This window comes from Balearica regulorum, chromosome 17 (genome assembly GCF_011004875.1).
Source record: "Balearica regulorum gibbericeps isolate bBalReg1 chromosome 17, bBalReg1.pri, whole genome shotgun sequence".
In the NCBI taxonomy this organism is placed as follows: Eukaryota; Metazoa; Chordata; class Aves; order Gruiformes; family Gruidae; genus Balearica; species Balearica regulorum.
This window is the reverse complement of record NC_046200.1, coordinates 225760-249261: the sequence shown is the minus strand read 5'-3', so window position 1 is coordinate 249261 and position 23502 is coordinate 225760. Positions and strand designations below refer to the sequence as shown.

Here is a 23502-nt window from a genome sequence, read left to right as displayed (position 1 = left end):
CGCCCGAGGCGGCCGGCGGTGCCGCTGGGCCGGCTCACCTGCGCCGCCGCGGCTCTCGCCAGCGCTGTTCAGCGCGGGTCTCCGGCGGGAGCGCCTCGGGCCGGGCCGGGCCGGGCCGTCGGCAGCAGTGGGAGGAAGGGAGGGCGGCCTGGGGCCGGGGTCCCGGGGCGTCCCGTAGCACGGCAGCAGCCGGCGTCGGCCCCGGCCCCCTCGAGGGGGTGCAGACGGGCGGCGTTGATGCCCTCTTTTTCCTCGGCAGCAGGAAATGGCAGCGCTGGGCAGATCCTGTCAGGGCATCCCGGCGGGTCCTGCCGTGGAGTTCCCCCAGTCTCCGGCCGCTGCCCCTGACCGACACGGCCCGCCGGCAGTCGCGCGGGACGATCCACAGCCCGGAGCCGTCGGCCACGACCGTCTCCAGCCACCCATGATGATAATGGCAGGGAACGGAAACGATGGTGCCGATGGCGGCGGTTCCTCCGGCCTGTATCTGCAAAGCAGCTTCGACGTTGCCTCTCTGGCTGCGCTTGGGAGTTACAACGAGGGCCTGACGGTCTCCCCGGTGGGCTCGTTCACAAGCGCCGCACACCCGCAAGGCCTGCACCAGCCGCAGGGTCACAGCCAGTAAGTGCAAAACCACCTACCGCCGGAGCAGGGAAGGAACGTATTTATCAGCTGCACTGGCCGTGTGAAATAAGTTTTCTTTTCAAGACAGGTTATAATTTGTTTTCGTCTAATAGTGTTTTGCTTGCGCAGTGTTAGAATTGTATTGCGCTTGTCTTACAACCCTGAAGTTTGGGGGGTGGGGGGCTGGTGAAGGAGCCTTCTAAAAGGAAACACATGGGATGAAGTTTACCAGTGTCGTAACGTGCTTTGAAGCTCATGTACTTTATTTTACTTTTTTTTCAACTTGCTCTTTCTCATATGTGAGCACAAAAAACTTAAATTATTCCATAAAATGTTGTTCAGTCATATTTAATTTGAGTATATCAAGTTGTGAGACAGTGTATTAAGAGACTGAAGTTGGATCACATGTTGCTTCTTGAAGCATTTGAGTTTTAGCAAAAATTGGTCTTGCCCCTTGTGGAAAAAATAAATAATGTCAAGAAGGAGAAATTAGCGTGGAATTCTGCTTGGAGAACTAATTCCTTTTTTAACTTTCTTTGGAACAAAGCGGTCTTTTATTTTCCAAAACTTCCACTCCTTTTACAGCTGGTGACTCTGCAACTGTTGCTCTCCCTGGAAGTGAAATTTTAAAAGGGAGGAAAATACTGTTTGAAAATTTTATTGTCACTGGCAGATATAATTAGAAGCTAAACAACCATTTGTTTTTCTTTTGCAGTGTCTCTGTTCGCTGTGGAAAGAAGCATAAGCTAGAAGAAGAGGCAGAAGGGTAAATTAAATTTGTCTTTTATAGCCTGAAAAATCTAAATTGTTTTTTGTTTTCTATAAAGATTTGAGTACATCTCACCTACAACATACACAGGAAGGGAAATTCTGTTGTTGTTTCCATTTGGAACTCTTCCCCTGAATTGCACATAAGCCCAAATCCATTTCAGTTACGTAACTAATTCTGTATCACTGATTTTTCTTGCATGGGTACTCACATTTTAATAAGAGCAATGTGGATTTATTTATTCTGTGGAGGTTTTGTTCCCATAGTACGTCAAATCTGTTGAAATGTATGTGACTGTCTATAACGTTTTTTTCCTGTAGAATGCCACATTTCTCTTTTGACAATTGTAAACTTATTTTGTTTCTTAGTTGTCCTGTGAGGAAGAAGAGACTGACAGGAGCCAAAAATTGCCCTTTGAATCCCAGCACTGAAGAATGGATTCTCTGTGCAGGTCAGCAGGCAGCTGGGGAGGTAGCAAGTCAGTATGATGGCAGCGGTCCTGAAACTGCCATGTTAGAAATTCCCTGTGAAGAAATGGATCAGACAATGGGGGAACAGCAATGCGAGGTTGCTCGCAGGAAGCTTCAGGAAATTGAGGACAGGTAAATGCAGGGATTGAGTAGACTGGCTTTGCTGAGCTTTCCCTTTTTTCGTGGGCATTAAGGGTTATGTCTAGCACTTAGCAGTGTGATCACACTACTGTAAGTTTGAGATGAACCTTCTGTTCAAGTGATTTCTTTTTAGGCTACCTGTGGTCCTGAGTCTTGGGGCTGATACTATGATCTGAAATTGAGAGTGCTAGAGCAAGAGATGCTGAATAAATAACCACCTTTTAACAATCATTGTGCAGCATCACTATACCATGATGAGGTTTTATACTCTTTTGTGAGTGTCCAGAGCTCAAATTTTAACTGATGTAATCTGGTCAGACTTGAGCTCAGCTTTTTTCAACCACTTGCAGCTTGTTCTGTGATTAATACTTCTAAATGCTCAAGGTAGATTTGAATTTGTCAGTATAGAGAATAGCATGAACCACAGAGAGATCTCTGCACATATGTAATAAGACTGAGGTTCATCTTGCTGTTAAATACCAGGTGGCTTGATATTGGGGTGATGGGGTGGCTATGGGCAGGCTATTGCAATCATTTAATAAATGTACCATGCATTCTTACCTTTGAAAGACTTCTGGGAACATCATGTGTATATATCAGTTGATTGCAGTTGAGCTAGTATTCCCAAATATCTAAAATGACCACTGCACACAGTTGTTAGAAAAGCCAAAAGTTATATAAATTATACAACAAGATTTTTTTTTAGATGATTACTCCATAGATGATGCGTGAAGGGAAGCAAGGTACTGTTAGATTATTTTTTTTAATTACTTCTTTTTTTCATGGGTAAATCAGAGTAGTGCTATATATCTTTATTATCTGGCTATTTCTGCATTACAAAGTCTGCTTTGGACTTCTCAGAGGATTGTTCCCCATCCCTCCCAGCTACTCTGCTAAATTTTCTTTAAAAGGTTTACCAAAACCGAAGGAGATACCTCCAGTTTGTTCTAAATGCTTCAACTTTTTGTGCTGTTTTAATCTCTGAGAAATTGGTGCAACGTCCTTAAAGGTTAAGAATTGTATTCAGTAGATTTTCAGTAATTCTTGAAGTTAAGATATGGGGAATTGAGCAGGCAAAGCTACTGCATGACCGAGACTCAGTCCTGTAATGTGACTGAACCATACACTTTCCCCTGAAGTGAATTTATTTATTTTCTCTTAGTGTATGTCTGCACTGCACGCTACTTGGACAATGCAGGGATAACAAAGCTAGCTCAGGTACCAGAAGTGGCATAGCTGCTCAAGTGGCTTCTATGGTAACAGTCATTCTTAGGGTATATTGGCCCAAGAGAGACTCATGTTAACATGGCCCCGCTGCTTCTGGTACCCAGCCTAGGTCAGATATCTACACTGTACAATGCAGTGCACGTAGATATAACTGTAGTCTGCAGTGGATGTGCCTGTTAACAGTATGCTCAATAGTGTTTATCTCCCTCTTCCCCCTCCATTCCTAGGATAATTGATGAAGATGAGGAAGTTCATGCTGATGGAAATGTTAGCAATCTGCCCACTCTTATCCTGTCAGATACCCTTAAAAAAGGGATGAAGAGGGATTTTGGTGAAGTCCTGACAAAGAAAATAATAGAATCTATGTAAGTTCTGGAGGAAATCATGGTGCTATGTAGCTAACACATGCAAATGAAAAGAGACCCAGTCTCTTGTTGTGGAGATGTCCTTAATTACTGCATGATGCAGCCAATGTTGTATAACAGACCGTTCATCTGGTCAAAAATAGGAAAAGCTATCCTAATGTAAAAGAGAAGTAAGTGTAACTATAGTGGTCATCAAGCTGTCTGTTTTATACTCCTCATTTGTACAGACTGAAATTTGTTGAATAGACCATTATATCTTGATTTTTATGTATGTGAGTTTCCAAAAGAAGAAGGTCCTCAAGTGTGACCGACAGTGGTCATCAAGTTTGGTGCAAAAGAAAGAAAATACAGGGTCAGAACTAGAAGTAATGGAACTACTTAAGGAAGAGGAAATTTAATAGGGGGAAAAAAAAAAAAAAAAAAGGTATATGGATTCTGGAATATAGTTCCAGGCTAGCACAAAGGATGAAGATACTCACTGGTCTTCTGCATTTAGTAGTTGTGATAGGAGAACTTAAATTTAACTGAGACTCCATCCCTTCTAGGAGCCGTCCTTCTATGGAGCTGGTGCTTTGGAAACCTCTTCCTGAATTTCTCACAGATAAACTGAAGTCTGTTTCTGTTAAGAACTTCAAGCAGCAGAGTACAGAAGGGTGTCAAGCTAAGCAGTCAGCACCAAGAGCTGCTTTTGACCCACAGACTGCAACATTCCCTGAATCACAACAGACTGCCATGTCTCCAGATCCATATGCTATTTTGGGAATCTCTGGGTGTGCAGAAGAAGAAATGGAGTTGTAGATGCCAGATTTTAGACTGGAAGTGGTGAGCTTCTGATGTTTTTTGTTGCTGTTTTTTGATTCCCTCTTTCTTTCTGGTTTGATGTGTGGATCTGAAGTTTTATTATTGGTTTTGTTTTTCCTACTAACAATCATAAGAACGTGGGTTGGCCAGACACAACTTAAGGAAACTGAAAAAAAAACCCCAAACCAAAAAACAAAACCCCAAGATTTCTGTACTCCGGTCTGTTAAATATTCTTGGTTTTACTGAGAAGGTAATCCAGAGGCCTTTGGAACAAGGAGGTAGCTTTCCATCTTGCTTAATGGTGAAATATCCTCTTAATTGTCCTTGGTAAAGTATAAAATCCAAATATTGGATGTAACTGTGGCTTAAGCCACATCTCTTACTTACTGAGTCATTAAGACTTTGATGCACATACCATGCTTGGTCAGTTAGTTTAATTTGAATTACAAAAAAGGTATGGAAAGGAAGAAGTACTTCAGAGTCTAGATACAAATTGAAAAGCAATCCCTATGGAAATACAGCTTTTCCCACTATTTCATCTGTGACTGTTTTATCTGTAGCTGGTTTGTACTTGATGTAAGCTCAAATGTAGAAATCATACATTCTGCAGTGTGGTAGGGAAGGAATGTTACAGCTGAGCATAAGCCACTTGCTTTGTAGAAAGTAAAACCAGCTACTAACTTGCAAGATATCTACTAACTTTAGTCATCTGTGGTTCATTGGCTCCTAAATTGTGTTTGTGGGTTTTTGATGCCCACCCCCTCCCAAATGCTGCAAAGTCTGGAGAAAAGTGGTTCTCAGCCAATTGATTCACATTTTATATTGTACTGTGATTCTTTGTATGCATCGAGTTGGAAAGTCAGTTGAAGACAGTGTAACTTTTATTAAGTAAATGGCATCCTTTAATTTTGATAAACATGGTAAGTAAATCAGATAACAGGCAGCTGATTTTCTGGCATAAAGAGGGTCAAATGCTGATTATTGTCTGTAACCAAGTCCCAGACTTTGAAAGTGCTGGCATTGGTGGTGAAGTAAAGAAGATACTTGTCTCCTTCCTGAGGGAATCTAGACTTAAAATTTAAGCCAGAACACGTGCCATTAACATGACGTCACATAGCTTATACAGATGTATGCCAAAATAATTGCTTGGGGTGTAAGAAAAGGAATCCTCAATGAGTTACTGCTTGTACCTTTCCTCAGTGCACAACAGTTCTGTTGTTGTGCCCTTAAACAAGGCAGAAATCTTATCTTCTGTGCTTAAGTCCTTGAGCTTTCTCAGAGATATTTGAATTGAGGCTTTTCATAAGAAATTCCTTTCCAAGTACTAGGTTCTGTTCAGAGTCTTAGCATCCCGTTTTTTTTGACATCTTGCTAACATAAAGCAGCAAGTACACAGTAATGCAGCTCTTTGCATAAGAAAATCTACTCTTCCTTTGCACAGCTAATCAATAATCTTTGTGATGATATTTTTTACTGTTCAATAGGCCATAGTTGACAGTTTAAAATCAAGCTTCTTTTTTTTTGCATTCATCCTTTCTTTTCTTTCGGCTGACAGCAGAAGCTTTGTTAAAAAGATACCTCTATTTGTTAAATCCTGTCTATCTTGCTGCTCATGTTGAAGGTTGTGTGAAATTTGCTGTCTTTTGCTAAAACATTTCAGAGCTTCACTAAAAACATTCCAACATTTGAATAGGTATTACTCTGGAAACCAGTGTATAACTTTACTATTCTGGATCTTTTATTAAATTGAAGAATGTGTGCAGCTTTATCTTGCTATTATGTCTAATTTCATTTCAAGTCTGCTATAAATCTCTTGCATGTACTGTGCAAAATTTCTCACGTATTATTAAGCTGCTGAATGGGCTTTGACATGCTACATTGCTAGAGTATAAAGTAAAGCAGTGCAGTCTGGAGAAGGTTGTAGTCACTGCGGATAGAAAATGTGTGCCTCCAAGTAATTACCTAGTTTTAAGCTTGCAGGATTATAGTGAAAGTTCAAGGTTGGAACTGTTTTAGCTGATAGCTCTGAATCCTAAATAAACTGAAAAGAAAAGATAAAAAATTTAAAAATTTGATTAAACCATCTCAGCAACACTAAAATTGCAACAGAGGATGTAGAAAACTGTGGGAGGCCTAAATATGTCAAATCTAGATGCAGGGTTTTTCCTCTTAAAAATGACAAATTGCATATCAAATTTGCAGAATACATTTTTGTAGAAGGCTTTTAAGCATACTTTTCCTGTTATGTTTGTACCAAAGGTTGACTTTGAGGGGTTTATTTCCTCTTAATTGTTTGTTGCTAATATGGCATTACTGACCTCTGTTATTTTGCCGTCTGAAACAAGAATATAGTGGTGGACTATTGACAAAGACCATGAGACGGGGGAAAAAAACTGTGTCCAAGAAATTTACTTTGGTAGAAAACATTTAATTTTTTTCATGATTTATTTCTGCCCTTGTGATAGGAGAGAACAGGGTTGAATTCCTTAAATTGATGGGGAGAAGAAGAGTGGAGTAGAGCAGGAATTGAGTATCTAGGAGGACTGAGCGAGATTCTTTGGAGAGGGTAAGAGAGAACAAGCTGCTGGGTGTTTTCTAACTTCTGTATTTGTCACAGTTTCATTTGTTGTTGGCTTCCTTAAAATACTTTTATTAATGCTGTTTACAAGTGGGATGGCAAATGTGATGCAGTATTAGGAAAAACTTTATTTTGAAATATGGAAGATCTGATTCTGGTCTGTCTTCTCTTGGGACCAAATCACCCTTTGTATGTCAGTTTTCAATAAATTTTCTAAAATATTTTTTAGATGGCTGTGTTTCATTCCTAATAAAAGCAAAAATCTTGAGAGCATACATCCAGTTCTTCAACTGGAGGGTAAAATTCTGGCCTAAGATTTTTAATGTAACCACATAGTCCCAAGGGCATTGCTTCTCTCCTCCACGGTGTTCAACAGGGCGGGGGGACAACAGCAGGGTAGAACAAACCTGAAGCTGCCAGAAAGGAAGAGTTGCTGTAAATCTGTCATGACCCGAAGGTGTCTAACAAAGCAAAGGATTACCAAAAGGCATTGCTACAGCTTGTGTTTTCAGATACTTCATTTTACTTCAGACTAAAATTGAGAATGCCTAGCTTGCTTAGTTCTGTATAAACTCAAGAAATGTTTGAGGAGAGTTTTAAAACAAATTCAAAAATTAATAATTCTTTTATTGGAATGTAACACTTTGCTCTTTTGTTTAGCATCTGTTCAAGTTTTTCAAGCAGCTGAAGGATAAAGATGGGTGTGCTAGACCAGTATTACCTTTGCTTTCAAAAGGAGGGGAAAAGAGCACTTCAGTTCTATATTAAAAAATTAGGTTTCTAGGCAGAGTCAAACATGGACTCGCTTAAATTGTACTGTGCATTTATACAAGTCTTAAATACTTCTCCTGTGCAGAGTGGGAGAGAGGAAAAGAATAGCATAAACCCCAACCCAGTTAGGATTGTGTGAGGCTCTCCTGGCTGGCTGAGAGTCTCCTTGGAGATATGGCTGGCAGATTGCAGAGATGAGAGGAGTATCTTGGTTACAGAGACAACCCTGCAGAGAGGGACAGAATTTATTTTGGCATGGACTTGGAACTGGACTTGTAATTCTTCCAGAGCCTGAGTGTTGTGTATCAGTTAGCTAGAGCAGATGTGTGGCTTCCATCACAGATGATTTATTTAATCAAATGCAGATGTAACATACATGTGAACCACTGGGTCTGTATCCAAACTGCTTGTGAGGCAAGTAGGACTTCAAAACAGAAGTTAGAGCAATCTGAAAGCAGTTGTCTTAAGGAAACATACTGCAAAGGTGAAAGCTTTATGCATGTGTTACTCTTCCCTATGCTGCCCCAGCTTTGCCTGGATTTAGTTTAACTTAGCATCTCTCACCTACAGGAAGATCTCAGATAAAGATCCTCTGCTGACAGTTTAAATTCTCACGCTTTAATCTGTGGATGTTGATATACTATATAAATATACATATTAAAAAAACCACAACAAAAAAACCCAACAAACCCTCATCCTGCCTTGGTAGACTTGATTCTAGTAAAAAATATTAGCGCTAATAGAAATTCTGAATGCTATTAGGCTTCCAGATAACCAACAAGAATTATTTGTGTGCTTTTAGTGACAGAGATCTCAGTAAATATAGCAGCTTGTCTTGGTACCTAATGCTGCCAGTAAGTGAGGATAAAGCATGCCAGGAAACATCTGTATCTGCGAAGTTGAAAAAGGGAAGCAAAATAGTGTAAATACTACTTCATCAAACATTTTTTTTTGTCTACTGTGCTTAACGAGGTTTGGGTGTGAACCTATTAGAGTCTACTTCCAAATATGGTGGAAATGTGACTGTAACACATTTTTACTTGAATTTTTTTTTAGACATTGCAAATTTGTTGCTCATTGAGACACAAAATGTGTTCAGCTGTGAGGGAAGTTAAATGATGCACTACTGGAAGTGGGCAGTAGCTGTCCACACACACCAAGCATGCCAAGCTACACAAGGTCACGAGGTGGCAGTGTTGCCTGCATTTAAATTGGTGAATCACACCTGGGAAGTTACTCAATAATCAGCGTATAGAAGCAGTTTTCAATAGGCAGTGTTGAGGATTATGTATTTCACTTCATCTCGCATCACCTTCACAGTTTATCCAATACACGTTTACAAATGGTGCTGCAACAGCCAAACAGCACAGGCCTCACCCTCCAGAACAGATGGGGCTGGGTGGTGGCTACAGGCACTGAGACGAGCTGCTTGGGTAGAAAAAAATCCATGTCATGCAGGCAGCTTTGGAGGAAGGCAGAGGAGTGGCAAAATTTTAGGTCTTCCTGCCTTTCAGAGCAGCCTGTTGCAGGAGAGAGGAGAGGGACAGAGATGCAGCACCAGTGAAGTGCTTCCGTGCCCACATCAAGGTGTTTTGGGCCATAGGACAAAAGTGCTTTTCCTGCATGCAAGGGCAGCAGGAGGACATGCTGCAGTGGAGTTACTCCTTGAGCAGAAGACAGTAGCTTTCTGCTGCATCCCGCTCACTCTGTCCACTCATCCTTTTGCCTTGTTCTAGCTGTGGTAGCACAAGGATGAGTCTGAGGATTGCAGTGCTCTACTGCAAAGTGGCAATTGGCAGCTGCTGCAATAATGTTGGAGAAAAGGGGATCTGCGCCACCACTGCTTCCTCCCCCTGCTGCGGTAGCAGCCTTTGCTTCAAAGCACTTGGCTGCGCAAGGGCAGGCTCTTAAGTGGAACTCAGGTTACAGGAGACCAAAAAAAAAGCTTGCCTGCATAGCTATCAAACTATACTTAAGATGCTGGTTCAAACCACCACCACTATCTACCAAAAAAAAAGCTTGCCTGCATAGCTATCAAACTATACTTAAGATGCTGGTTCAAACCACCACCACTATCTACTTTGATGAATCTCAAAGTTGAGCACTGATCTTTCTTACGCCACTGGCTCAAAATAACTGGCATAGAAGCTTGCCCAGCAGCTGCAAACTGTAGTTTGGCTGGCTTAATAACAAAGTAATATGCAGTAGAGACTTTTTTTGTCTTTATTATTCTGAATGTTGCCTGTTGGATTTTCTGGTGGTTATCTTGTTTATGGCTTAGGCACAGGCAAGGCTGATAATTGGTACAGGATTTTTTTTTCCTTAGGATGGCTATGCCTTGCATGTATTCATATTTCTCTCAATGTACCATTCATGTACAGCTGTTAGACTTAACGTCTGTTGTCTGTCAGACATGTCAGTGGTAGCAGGTTCCTCAGTTTTTCCACCAACTTTGTCTTAAAGAAAAACACAACAGCTTAGAGAGTTACCTACAGCCATTTGCTGCCTAGACAGCTTTTCCAGTTGTTCCGGTTTTTTTGTTTGGGGGTTTGCTTGTTTCTTAAAGGCAGCTATGTTTTTCTGTGCCCCTCTAATTTGGTCTTAGTTTGAGCTGAATTACTCGTTGAGTCCTTGGATTTAGTTATTATGATGTGTATATGATACTGGGCAGTGCCTTCATAATGGTGCATCAAAAGCTAAGTGCAAGAATCAAATTTCTTCCTTATTCATTGAAAACAAAGGTCATGCTTTCCCCAAGAAATCTGTTGCAACCAGTATAAGAAGTTTATCTCTCAAGCAATTTGCCAAAAGAGTTCACATTAACTCTTCTCCTCCAGTTTTCCTCATCCTGTCAGTTAATGTTGCTATGTCTTAACCTGAGCTAGCATGAAAAAAACAAACAAACAAACAAAAACCCCTGCCTTAAGCATTGGGAGGGGGAAGCAGCATTCCACAGGTATCAGGTGTTACAGCCTGTGAGCTTTAAGCTACTCCTCACTTCCTTTGATTTTGGCTGCCTTTCCCCCCTCAAATTTCTTAAGGAAATGAGAGGATTTCTACATCTTTAAACATAAAGGCTGGAGACACATGTTTTTGGTGAAAAGCCAAAATAGAAACCAGGGAGGGCTGGGTGGGAGGGAACAGGCACAGATGGATATTCAGGTTTTCCAGTCAGGTTCCTCAATGCTCAGTGAAGCCTTTTTGCTGTGCCACCATTTCCTGCTGCCTTAGTTAAGCAAAAACACAACTAACTCAAAACAACAGAAAGACTTGCCCTTACAGTATTTTTAGTGGCAGAAACTACATTTAAATCAACCCATACTATATGACAAGCCTCTTACCTCTGTTCATACTCTTCACAAATACCTTAATAAGGGAAGAAATATTACAAAAAGATGTTCAGGTAGCAAAGTATTAACTTTATATAGTTCATTTCATTAATTAGTTGATTTTAATTTCTTTTGGCAAAGGCCTTACTTTCAGTAGCTATTAAAATGGTTGGTTACCAGTTGTCATGCTTTAAAAGTGTTTGTATTAGTCACAGTAGCTTGTCTAGGTGCACAGAAAATGCAATTCTAATGCTAAATATCACACAAGTGAAACTGGACTGAGAAACATCCTTGATAGCCTGAGATATCTTAAGGGAGATGATAGTGTATATCACTAAAAATTCCACTTGATCTACAATTGGCATCAGCTCCTGAGGAAGCAAAAATAAGCAAGAGCCTCATACAGGAACAGGCTATGTCTACAGTGACTCAGTTTTGAACATCAAATATGCAAGCACACACACATTGCCTGGAAGTACTGCAGCACCGAACAGAGACACAGTTCCATCAATTACTATGCTTAATCTTCTATTGCACTACCTTTTAGAAGCCCGATGTTGTCTGTGAGAACAGGAAAAACAGCCACAAGAGCAGCAGGGTGGGCTGCACATCTTCCATGTGCTAGTCTCGATCTTTCTCTAGCCCTGAGGAAACTATATGAAGTATCGGTCCTTTTACAGGTGCTACTTTCAACTACTGCATACTTATTCCTGTAAACTATGTCTTTTGACTTCTAGGCTAGAAAACGTAGAGCTGAGTTTTAAAGAAATGAAACTTCTTCCTTACGTTATTTCTGCTGTACTTAATTTTTTTAATTTCATATGAAGTTCTAATAATACTGACAAAAGTAATGCAAAACTATGGATCAAATTCTCACTTGTCCATTTGCTTTTTGGACTCACAACATGTATTAGGTACTAAGGATCCTCTTGCAGTCTTCCCTGTTTTCCAGCTTGGAAGTAAAGCAACTTATTCTCAGTTTTTTTAATCTAAGTTTCTGCTATATTGCACAGCTGTAGTTTTTACTGCTATCCAATATTCAGATACAACGCTTTATTACAAGAAGCTAGGTTACTCAAGTTTGTAACCCAAAGCAGTCCTGTCACCGTGAATGTTAGTGACCAATACCTTCCTGTCCCATCCCCCCATTTCCTTCCCTCCCCCACCTCAAGTTATTTTTGTCAAAATTTAATGCAAGACATGAAATAGCACTTAAACCAAGAACAGTTGTTCAAACACCTGGAACAGCTCTCTCACTTTCAGAAGTGAGAAGAAAATGTCAGTTTCTTCTCTATCACTCCAATTCAGTGTTTTCAATACTGTGATGTTGGAACAAATGGATGAGGACAACAAAAAGAATCCTACTGTGGTATTTGAAATTAGGTCCTGCAAAGTTAGTTTTATGCTTCAGGAATTCCTGCGGTAACACAGAACCCACACCTTTTTCACCCCATGTACATCTCACAGCTTCACAAGCACTAGACATGCCACTTGAAATGCACCCACCTTCACTCGACTGATCATTTTGAATGGCACTACTTGCCAAGAGGAAGGTATTACAGTAATTTTATTCAGACATCAAGCTACTGCCACCTGCATTCCCTTTTCAGGCTGCAGATTTTGCTGTAGCAGCTCTGGCCATTGTACAAACCCATCTACCTTGAACAGAGTTTGCAACATTAAGTGCTCCCACAAAGAAGCTGCTGAAGCATCCAGCTATGTACACCACAGAAGTGCTGCTGGACTGGTGGATTAAGGTGGTATAAGGACAAGACACCAGGAGACCTAATCTCTTAAGCTGCATTGCACTTTAATTGCATCAATACAGTTAAATATTAAACGGAGAAAGCAACTCTACATAGCAAATGGAAAACAAGCATTTACATAGTAAATCTGTAAGATGTACAGACTATTTAGTTTTAACCCAGTTGTCTATACATGAATACCCCACTGCAGTTTTTGGTGTTTTTTAAATGGAAAACAAAAAAAAGTTTTTTAAATGGAAAACAAAGTGAACATTTTCAGGTTCACGTGGAATTGGCAAGTTACCAGGAAACAAGCTTTCCTTCCTCATAAACCAACATTGATGGGGGTGGGGCAGAGGCCAGGCCAGGATACTCTAGGCTTTTCCTAGGCTTTTTTTGTACCAGGAGAAATTATCCATCACTCCATATGCTAGCATGGCTAGAAGTGAGCAACACTTTTCTGAATACACTGGATTTCCCCCACACTCCCTAAAGGGGCATATCCTGTTATCCTGCCAGGATAGTTATCCAAGGGAAGTTAACACTACTGAGTTAGACACTGATCAGTTGTGGAAAGAGTTCATTGGCAAAGCTATCCTCCCAAGCACGGTCAGTGTCAAGTGGAGAGGACATGTCACTGAAGGGCGACAGGGATCCTTCATATCCAGAGTCACTACAGGCATCCAACAGAGAGCTTGAGGCTGCAAGGCTATGATGAGAGGGAAGCAGATGAGAGATGCCCAGTTCAGGCATGAAGCTGTCTACAGGTTCCTCTTTCACAGATACTGGGACCTCAAGGATAGCTTTGTCTTCAGACGGAGAGAGAGATACTTCCTCAATTTTCACTAGCATATTGGCTGGGTTGCCCATTTTAACAGGAATCTCCAGTATTAGGGGCTTTGTGTATACATGATCAAACCTTATCAGTTCATTAATGGCCTCCAGCTTAGCTGATGAGGACCCCAAAGAAGGAGAGGGGGAGGTTGGTATGGAATTTGTTTCTCCACAGATCTCTTCCTCCAGCTTTTCCAGGCACGTTGACTCTGAATCAGCGTATTTGAGAAACATCTCTGGGTCCAGACTGTCCAGAAAGCCCAAGAGGAGATCAGACTGCAAAATGAAATACAGTTTTAGAAAGGCAACCTACTACTGTTACAGCAAAACATCAGTTGTGGCATCTATTAGCCCTCATCTGGAAGTTAAAATATGCTAATGTGATTGTAGAACTAGAAGTTGTACCATGAACACCACTATCAGAGCAGACAGTTCTTTCAGAAATTCTTTGTCCATTAACTTTTTTTGTAAGGGTACTAGCAATCCCCACAGAATTCTACATGCATTTAATATTCACAGTCTCTATTAGAAAATCCACAAGATATTGGGCCCATCAGGTACAAACACCACACTACCTGCTGGCTTCACAGAGCAAGTACCAGAACCTGACTTAGGCACACCTGCCCATGACCAAAGTTGGGGGTTTTGTTTTGGGTTTTTTTTGTTTACGTTTTTGGTTTGGTTTTTTTAGGGTGAAAGATGGCTGTCCTTACATTTCTGGAAGTCATTCATAAGGGACAGGCTTTAAGTTCAAACAACTTTGCTAAGGATCAAAGCAACCAGGTTTGTTTTCAACAACAGTAAAAGCACAGTATGCTTTTGATATTTGTACACTTTTGCAGTAAGAGCTAAAAGACTGTTTCAGGCAATATCCTTTAAGATTTTATGAAAACGACTTGTTCAAGTCACATGAACTCCTGCACTCACTGGATACAGCTTAACACAGCTATTCTGAACCACAGGCATAAGATTCCAAGACTTGGAAAACAAGTCATAAAATGATTTTACATCAAGAAGTTACACTGGTCTTAAATGCACCATGGTTCTGAATTTCATGGGCATTTTGGATAGGAGTGGATGCTCACCTCTGAGTCTGAAGAGTCACTGCCATCAGAATCCATGTGAAAGTTATCAGAAATGGTGACTGCTGGGCCTGCACCTGCTGCAGAGGAACACGTAGTCTGAGTGCTGCGGACTCAGCGGACCCGGTCACCAGTCTAATCTCATCCACCTGTGATTCCTTCACAACCTGTGCCAAGCAAAAAACCCAGTCAGTCACCACAAATGTTCTGGCAGACAGTACCATACATAATCCTGAGGCTCACACTCTTCCTGCAAAGGTTTCCAACAGTAGCTTCTCCATTTGCTTGTGAGTAGGGACCTGCAGGTAAGACCACTTCCAAAGTTGGCTCAAACTTCCATACATTTACAGATTATTTTGTTCACCACTTTAAATGACCCCCTCCACTATACCCTCTGGTCTTTTGAGACAGGCATAGGTGTCTGTCACAATTACTACTTCATTTCTAGAATGCAACATAGAAGACCAGATGAAATAATCTTAAAACAGCCTGGAACTAGTTGGCTCGCTTTCTCCCACGCTACCAGCGGCATCCGCTTCAGCATCGTTATCTATTCAGTCTGTAGGAAAGCCTCCATTTGGAGGTCAGGAACGTTTCTGGCACGCGAAGTATCCCTCTTCACAGCACAGCAGTTTCAGCCCGAGAGCTCTCAGCACGGGGGCTGCTCGCCCACACCACACAGTTACCTCTCGTGGCAGGTTCTGCCGAGAAAGTGGGAGACAAGCCCCCAGCGCGGCAGAAGGCTCACCTTGGGCTCGCTCTCCTCCTCCGTCTTCAGAGCATCTAAACCCAGGCGGCAGCGAAGCTCCTGGTTCTCCAGAGCAAGGTTACACGTCTTCTCCCGCAGGAGCTGGTTTTCCAGCAGCAGCTTCTGGTTCTACAGAGAGCCGTGAGGCAGGGAGGCCGCAGCGCCGACCACGGCCGCCCCCCGCGCCCACCCAGCCCCTTACCTCCTCCTCCAGCTCCACCACCTGCTGCTCCAGCTCCGTCATCCGCGCCTTCTTCCTGTCCCGGGCGCTCTGGGCCGCCACACGGTTCTTCAGCTTCCTGCGGGGCAGGGCGGCCGTCAGCGCGGCCGGGAGCCCACGGCCAGCCCCCCACCCACCCACCCCGCGGCACCGCGGCCAGCCCCCACTCACCTGCGCAGCGCCTTCTCCTCCGGGCTCAGATGGGTGAGCCGCTGCCGCTTGCGGGCCGGCTGGGGGGCTTCCGGACCCGGGGGACTGTGGGCGGCTCCTGCCGGCAGGACGACGGAAAGATGCCGGCCTGCCGCGGGGCCGGGGGGGTCGGCTGCTTTGCTGGGGATGAGGAGCAGCCGGGGGGCTGCGGCACCGGGCAGCGCTGCCATGGCCGGCGCGGACAGAACGGGAGACGACGCGCTGCCCGGCGCCACGACTCGCGACCGTCTGGGCTCCCTGCGGCCCCGCCCGGATTTCTACTATCGTGGCTCTTCCTCATTGGCCGGGACGGCATGACGATGTGCCCAGGCTAGCCCGTGGTTGGCCTACGGCTGAAAGCAAGGGGGGAAATGAATTGCATCAGACGAAGGAGTTGGGGTTGGTGGGATATCAGTGCGTGGTGGAGGGGCGGGGTCAGCGGAGCTCGCGGGGCGCCTGAGAGGGCGGGCCCCTCGGCTCGGCCTGGCTCGGCTCGGCCCCGTGCGGGGGCGCGGGCCTCTCGCTGCCCGGCCCGGCTCCCGGTTCGCGCCCGCCCGGGCCTCGCCGTGCTGCTGCAGCGGGGGGTGGCTTCGGTTGAGGAGTGTCTCCAGGAGGGACGGAGCAGGGTCAGAGGTGGCGATGCAGTTAAAGCTTTTCTGTGGCCGCCTTCCCAGAGGCGATCTGTCCCAAAGCAGTCACGAGCAGAACCCAAGGGAAAGGGACAACTTCTGTGGGAACACGAGTGCCGTATAACACTGCCGTGAGAATGGGCTAAAAAGAACAAGCAGAGAAGAGGTTAGTGATCAACGAGTAGAAGTTGCAAGAGAACATGCAAAAATACCTCAGGGTTGTCCCTTGGATCCAGTCTGTTTCTTAGAAGTAGCAGTGCTGTGTGATAAATGAAACGTGCGCTTCCCGTGTCGTCTGACGATGGACAGTACTGCACTGTGATGGGTTAGTGTCACATCTGAGATGTCTTGGGCACAGACAAGTAAAAGTTTTGTAGGTAGAAGGCCCCAAAATGCTGCACACGCAGGAATGCAGCTGTCTAGCAATGTGCAAGCAGCGACGCACAACCACCTTGGCTTAGTGCCCGAAGCGTTCCACGCTTTGCTCGTGGCCATTGCCCACGACCTGAGTAGTTATGAAATGTTGAAACTTTGGCTACTTACGTTTATCTGTGAAATCCATCTGTACATCGAATTTAAATTGGTTAATATGTTAAACAGTAAAGGAAAAAACATGAGCTTTAAAAGTTCAAAGGCACTGGTGTGCTAGTTTGGCAATACTCCAGCGTTGGAGTTCTGCCAGGCTTTCACGATACAAAGAACAAACTCTGCGTTTGTAAGTTTGTGTTTGTTCTTTCCTTTCTCACTGCAGCTGACATTTAGTTAAGGCTGAGAGTTCACCTTTCTACTTTGACACCTTTGTGAAAAATATGGCGACTTTTCGATAAGCCTTTTAGTCTGAGTGCAAAAAAAAGTTGTTTGTTCTGGTCCTGCTAAGCCCCTCAAATACTCGTCACTGAAAACGATCTGCTTCTCCTTTGTATGTCTCTTCTGGGCTTGGACTCATGTTTCTTCTGTAATTCTAATTCCCAATTAAAAATGTGACTGTTTTCTAACAAAATGCAGGTCCAATATTAATATCTTTTTCTGATTTCAGACATTCATTTCAAGTAAGTTGCTCTTTTTTTACAACAAACAAAAATGTTGAACAGACCGTCCCTGCTTGTGCTGCTTTGTGATATTTATAGCTATACTGCTGAGACTAGCCATGATGTGATTTACCATATACATATCCAGATTTCTCAGCATTATGGCCAAAGAAAAATCCTAACTTTCTGTCTGCGTGTGATTTAATTTCCCTATTGAATTTTATATGGAACCAGAGCAAAAGCATCTTCTTCCTTTTGCAACAAACAATTGTGATCATGAATAAACTTCAGAAGTGCAGAGACATGTATACTAGTAGTGGTGTAGCCAAAAAGATAGGCCTGTAACGAAGGCCTGCTTATATTATACATAATAAGAAGAAACTATTCATTATTACTTTAGGTAGAAGGCTAACAATTCTTAGAATGAGCATCTGCTACACATCATGAGAAAAAGGAGGAGCTACAAGACACTTCAAGGTCCTTATGTACATACTTTGCAGAAAGGGAGGACATTAATTGCCTCCAGCAACATCCTTATCTTTCTGAGGCGTATAGCAAACAATTACCAACACTGAAATACTGAGAAACTAGGGGAAAGGTAATTTGGGCCAGGGTCCCCACGACCACCGACCCATAAGCCCCCTACCCAAATTATACCACCTACTCAAAAGATAGAGGCGGAGAACAGAACTGAGCATGCGTTCTAGTTTGCATACTAAGCGAAGAAATATGAACCAATTATTGGAACGGGGAGTGTACCACTTTGTAATCTTTGTAACATTTGTGTATAAATATGACAAGAGAACCAGCATTAGGTGTGCCTGATTTGAGGAACTATCCTCCTGACACCCAGCGCTGCAATAAAGGAAATGCCTGCTTCTTAATGCTAAATTAGTGTTAAGGAGTTTTCTTTCATTCCCGAATTTCGGTGACAGTTTTGGCGACCCAGATGGGACCAGGCTTTTGAATCTCGACGGATCCGTGGGATCATAGGACCTCCAGCCGGCACCGAGGGATTCTCGGGGAGACCCTTCGATCCCCCGGACCGAAGAGTTCTGAGCACGTTCCCTGGGACAGGTAAAAGGCATTTCTCTTACTTTTTAAATGAAATTTAAGATTTTGGGTTAGAGGCCCCCTTAGCCTTCAAGTAAGCCGTGGCGTGAGCTACGCGAGGGGCTATTGTACTGTGATTTAAGATTTTGGGTTAGAGGCCCCCTTAGCCTTCAAGTAAGCCGTGGCGTGAGCTACGCGAGGGGCTATTGTACTGTAATTTAAGATTTTGGGTTAGAGGCCCCCTTAGCCTTCAAGTAAGCCGTGGCGTGAGCTACGCGAGGGGCTATTGTACTGTGATTTAAGATTTTGGGTTAGAGGCCCCCTTAGCCTTCAAGTAAGCCGTGGCGTGAGCTACGCGAGGGGCTATTGTACTGTGATTTAAGATTTTGGGTTAGAGGCCCCCTTAGCCTTCAAGTAAGCCGTGGCGTGAGCTACGCGAGGGGCTATTGTACTGTGATTTTAAGATTTTGGGTTAGAGGCCCCCTTAGCCTTCAAGTAAGCCGTGGCGTGAGCTACGCGAGGGGCTATTGTACTGTGATTTAAGATTTTTGGGTTAGAGGCCCCCTTAGCCTTCAAGTAAGCCGTGGCGTGAGCTACGCGAGGGGCTATTGTACTGTGATTTAAGATTTTTGGGTTAGAGGCCCCCTTAGCCTTCAAGTAAGCCGTGGCGTGAGCTACGCGAGGGGCTATTGTACTGTGATTTAAGAATTTTGAAAAGAACTTTTGAGAGGTATTGATCAATCAAGAATTTGTGTTTTAATTGTTTTGTGTTCCTTTTGTCACCTTTGTCATTTGTCAATTTTTGTTTTGTGTTTTTTTTGTGGTATTGTTTTGTGTTACTTTTGTCATTTGTCAATTTTTGTTCTGTGGATTTTGTGGTATTTGCGTTACAATGGGTAACAAACCTTCGGTGGATGGGGGAATATTAAAGAAATCTCCCCTAGGGTGTATTTTAAAACGTTGGAAACAAATAGGAGGGGACCCTCTTATAAAAAGACAACTAATTGAGTATTATAATCACTGGTGGTCGATATATATAAATTGGATGATCAGGAAAAATGGCCCAAGAATAAGAATTTGTAATATAATACAATATTACCATTGGTGTTGTTTTGTAGAAGGGAGAAGAAATGGGATGAGGTACCTTATGTTGATTTGGTTGGGTTTTTTTTTTCACCTTGCGAAATCATCTTGAGTGGCTGAAGGACTGTGGGTTTACCCTGCAAGACCCCCTGGCATCAGCACTAGAAAAGCAGAAAAAGGTAGCAGGAGGCTGTGAAGGTGTTGCTCTGCGTGTAGTACGGGGCAACGGTGTTTGAAGTGCGAGCGTGATGAGGAGGATGATTTGGAATTAATGAAAGATGTTGGAGGTTGCATGGATGGTTTTTGGTAACAGGGAGAAAGGGAAGGAAGTTAGAGAAGAGCAACGAGAAAACGAAGGAGAGCGGAGACAGGCAGGGAGAGACAGGGAAAGAGACGGTAACCTGAGAGCTGCGCTGCAGGGAGCGTCAGCAAAGAGTAACTTCAGGGGAGGACGGCAATACTATGGGGGAGAGGCGGGGCCTCTCCAGCACAAAATACCAGTAATACCTTAGGAGATCATCAGTGTGCCTATTGTAAAGAACTGGGACATTGGAAATGGGATTGTCAGAAATTTAAGGACTGTTTTAGGGGTCCTATGCCTATCAGTCCAGAGGTTCTGGAGGAGGCACGATACAATCAAGAAGCAGCTCCCTTTCCACGTCAGTTCCCCTTAACTAAGTCCTGAAGGGGACCAGGGGAAACCTCCCCAGCAGAACCCCTGGTTATAGTAGAGCTGGGAAAACAGAAAATAGATTTCCTTGTAGATACTGGGGCAACTTATTCTGTATTAAACACTTGTCAAGGAAAATTGAGCAATGATGCAGTAAATGTTGTGAGTGCCACAGGGAAAGCGGAACAGCGTGTCTTTTTTCCATCCTTTAAATTTTAAGCTTGGAAAACAATGGGTAACTCACCAATCTTTATATATGCCTGAATGTCCTATACCACTCTTGGGACGGGACCTATTGAGTAAATTGGAAGCACAGATCACCTTTAAAGATGGAGAAGTTCAACTATTAATCCCTGAATCTAAAGCCATTGAGGCAAGAGTTTTTATGTTGCAGGAACAACCTAAGACTAACGAAGGAATTCCCAAGGAGGTGGAGAATGCAGTGACACCTTTGGTACGGGCTAGTGAGGTTCCAGGTAGATCCAGAAGAGCAGAACCACTAAGAATTATCCTTAAACCTGGAACAAATCCGGAAAAACGCTTGCAGGTCTAAAGAGATACGTCACCTTATCTGAGCCTCTGACCCTTGATACCCCCGTGCATCCATACCAGCCTGGTGACCACGTCTACATAAAGACTTGGAACTCTGAACCGCTAAAGGAAAAGTGGAAAGGCCCCTTCCAGATTCTTTTGACAACCTACACAGCAATCAAGATTGAAGGAATTGAACCATGGATCCACTATACCCGAGTTAAGAAAGCCCCCCCGGATCAGTGGCAAGTAACTACGGAAGGACCTCTAAAAATCAAATTGAATCGGGTTTGAAAAAGTATGTTGAATATGTAAGATGTCTTGCTCTGTTGGGACAGGTATGGTCCTGTTCTGGGTATTATTGGCAGTTCCTTTGCTCTCCAGTCAAGGAAACCAACAGGAGCTGTGGTCTCAAGCCCACAAACAACATACTGGTATAATGGGGAATGTAGGCAAAGCTACCTTATTGACAGTGGTAATACATGGAACTGAGGTGTTTTCAGAAAATGAATGGGGCTTGGAGGATGGCCATTGTGGGAAAATTCCCGTAATTAAAGGGAAAGTAGGGAAAGAAATTAAAATAGGATGTAGAATGATAAATGGATCTACACATCAGAGGGCAAATAAGATCACTGTACATAAGGCCACATCTTGTATAGGAGAAAGTCAAATTACAACCCAATGTATTTCTAGTACCTTAGATTGTTGGCACAATTTTACTTTGGTACAATCTGTGTACGTAATCTGCTTAGGCGTCCGTGATCAATTGGTGGCATTAACATTTAAATTTAAGATAAACGTTACCGAACCTAGCGTGACACGATCCCCTAGTCTAAACCCTCCGAAAATAACTAGGCCTGTGCCAACTGGACCCTCTGGACTGACTCCACTTACTTTTAGCATTGGTCCGTATGTCATTAAAAATGTGGGACAACAACAAATCTTATTAAATCCATTTTATTCCCTTAAAAGGGTTGAGTTGTCCATACAAATCAATATTGCCGAACTAAAACCCTCATGTTCCCCATTCTTGAACACAGCCCATACGGGATGGCTGGCCTGGGTACATGGGCGGACTCCCACCTCTCGTAGAACACAAAGAGATCTAACTGGCACTTTGGGAACAGGAATGGGAATATTGAACAGTATAGATGCTGAAATCCTCGCCAATAAGTTAGCTGCTGCCACTAAGGACGTGCAAGGATTACAACATCCTCTTCGATCCTCTCTTTCAGCTTTAGGGGCAAATCAGTGGCTGTTATCAGATATATTGCCTCAATGGAAACAAATTAATGAGAATGACCATGAGATAATCCTGGAGACCCTCGGCACTGCCCAAGGCAATATCTCGTTAGCTCTTAGCTGTATTCAAGCCCAACTATGGGTCCAGTCGGTGGCCTCGGCAATCATTAGAGAAGGGGAAGAAGGGGTCTTACCTAGTGAAGTCCGTAAGGTCATTTGGGATAACGCAAATGAATTTGAAAAAGAATTCCAGTTTTGGTGGCAGTTAGTGAATTTCACCTACAATCCCACCAACCATAGTGCCACAGCATTTGTACTGACTATACGAAATGCCTCAGTACATACTATATACCCAGTAATTGCACTTGGACTAAACAAGAATGGAACTATACTTTATCCTATTGAACATAAAAGTGTGGGCCCAGAAAAAAGGGGATACTTGGCAAACAGTTGATGTGGATGCTTGCACAGTGCATGAACAGCAAGGGTTCATTTGTGAAAGTAACATAGTTCAAGCCCAAGATATTTGTCTGGACACAGAACAAAATATTTGTCATTTTGAAATACGTCCAAATGAAATCCTGCAAACTCTGGTTGTATATATAGGGACGGGGTGCGTGTGTATAAGGACTATGTGTGACGTGATTTTTGCTGATAACATGACTATAGAAGTCAGTAATCAATCTAATATTTGTGTTTGTAATTTTACTAATATTCAGGGATGTGATTTTAACTATTCAGCTCCTGTTACAACACATCAAGTACTGCAGTCTCACTATACCCTCTTTCAAGAAATAACACATACCCCTATAGGAATGAATTTAACGCTTGTGAGAGAACTTTTACATCATCAAGACCTACAGGAAATTTTGCAGAAAGCTCGTGAAAACGGACAGAAAACATTGATAACCATCCACCACGATATTGAGAAAATCCATCAGGTGTTGGAAAGAGTGAAGGAAGATGGGGAGCATAAGTGGTGGGACACTCTGTTTGGATGGTCACCTAACGCTACTGGACTATTGAACAAAATGTTGCATCCGGTTATTATATTGCTTTTGCTTGTCTTATTAGGCTTTGTTTTAACTACAGCTTTGTATATTAAACTTTGGATAATGATGAAGCACATGATACAGCTCACAACATTTGCCAGAAGTACTGCTAATATATCTACTGATTTATATATGGCTTTGATAGAAAAGGGTGAAGGTGAAACTTTTAAGAATCTGAAAGGATCTGAAAAGTTTCAAAAGGGGGGAATTGTAGCCAAAAAGATAGGCCTGTAACGAAGGCCTGCTTATATTATACATAATAAGAAGAAACTATTCATTATTACTTTAGGTAGAAGGCTAACAATTCTTAGAATGAGCAT

General features: G+C 42.9%; 3 protein-coding genes across 5 annotated transcripts in view; 2 read left to right on the top strand and 1 right to left on the bottom strand.

Moving 5' to 3' along the window:
- The window catches only part of CCDC117 (coiled-coil domain containing 117), a 50797-nt gene extending 43593 nt beyond the window's left edge, over positions 1-7204 (top strand). For 2 of the 3 annotated variants that reach the window (XM_075769921.1, XM_075769919.1), the window contains exons 2-6: positions 260-621; positions 1340-1390; positions 1762-1995; positions 3459-3596; positions 4142-7204. In XM_075769921.1, coding sequence (XP_075626036.1) covers positions 266-621; positions 1340-1390; positions 1762-1995; positions 3459-3596; positions 4142-4394 — 1032 coding nt within the window. In that variant the 5' untranslated portion in view covers positions 260-265 and the 3' untranslated portion in view covers positions 4395-7204. The remainder of the gene's footprint in view (positions 1-259; positions 622-1339; positions 1391-1761; positions 1996-3458; positions 3597-4141) is intronic. The other variant, XM_075769920.1, reaches the window with a different exon arrangement.
- Positions 7205-12865: 5661 nt separating this feature from the next.
- On the bottom strand, positions 12866-16872 carry XBP1 (X-box binding protein 1). Its single transcript, XM_075769165.1, is given in 7 exon segments — positions 12866-13931; positions 14741-14848; positions 14851-14904; positions 15486-15614; positions 15688-15784; positions 15877-16622; positions 16736-16872. Coding segments are annotated over 6 exon segments (1155 nt in total). The 5' UTR covers positions 16086-16622; positions 16736-16872; the 3' UTR covers positions 12866-13373.
- Positions 16873-19496: 2624 nt separating this feature from the next.
- On the top strand, positions 19497-23432 carry LOC142604244 (uncharacterized). Its single transcript, XM_075769515.1, is given in 4 exon segments — positions 19497-19500; positions 20905-21137; positions 21682-22539; positions 22541-23432. Coding segments are annotated over 4 exon segments (1971 nt in total). The 3' UTR covers positions 23417-23432.
- The last annotated feature ends 70 nt before the right edge of the window (positions 23433-23502 follow it).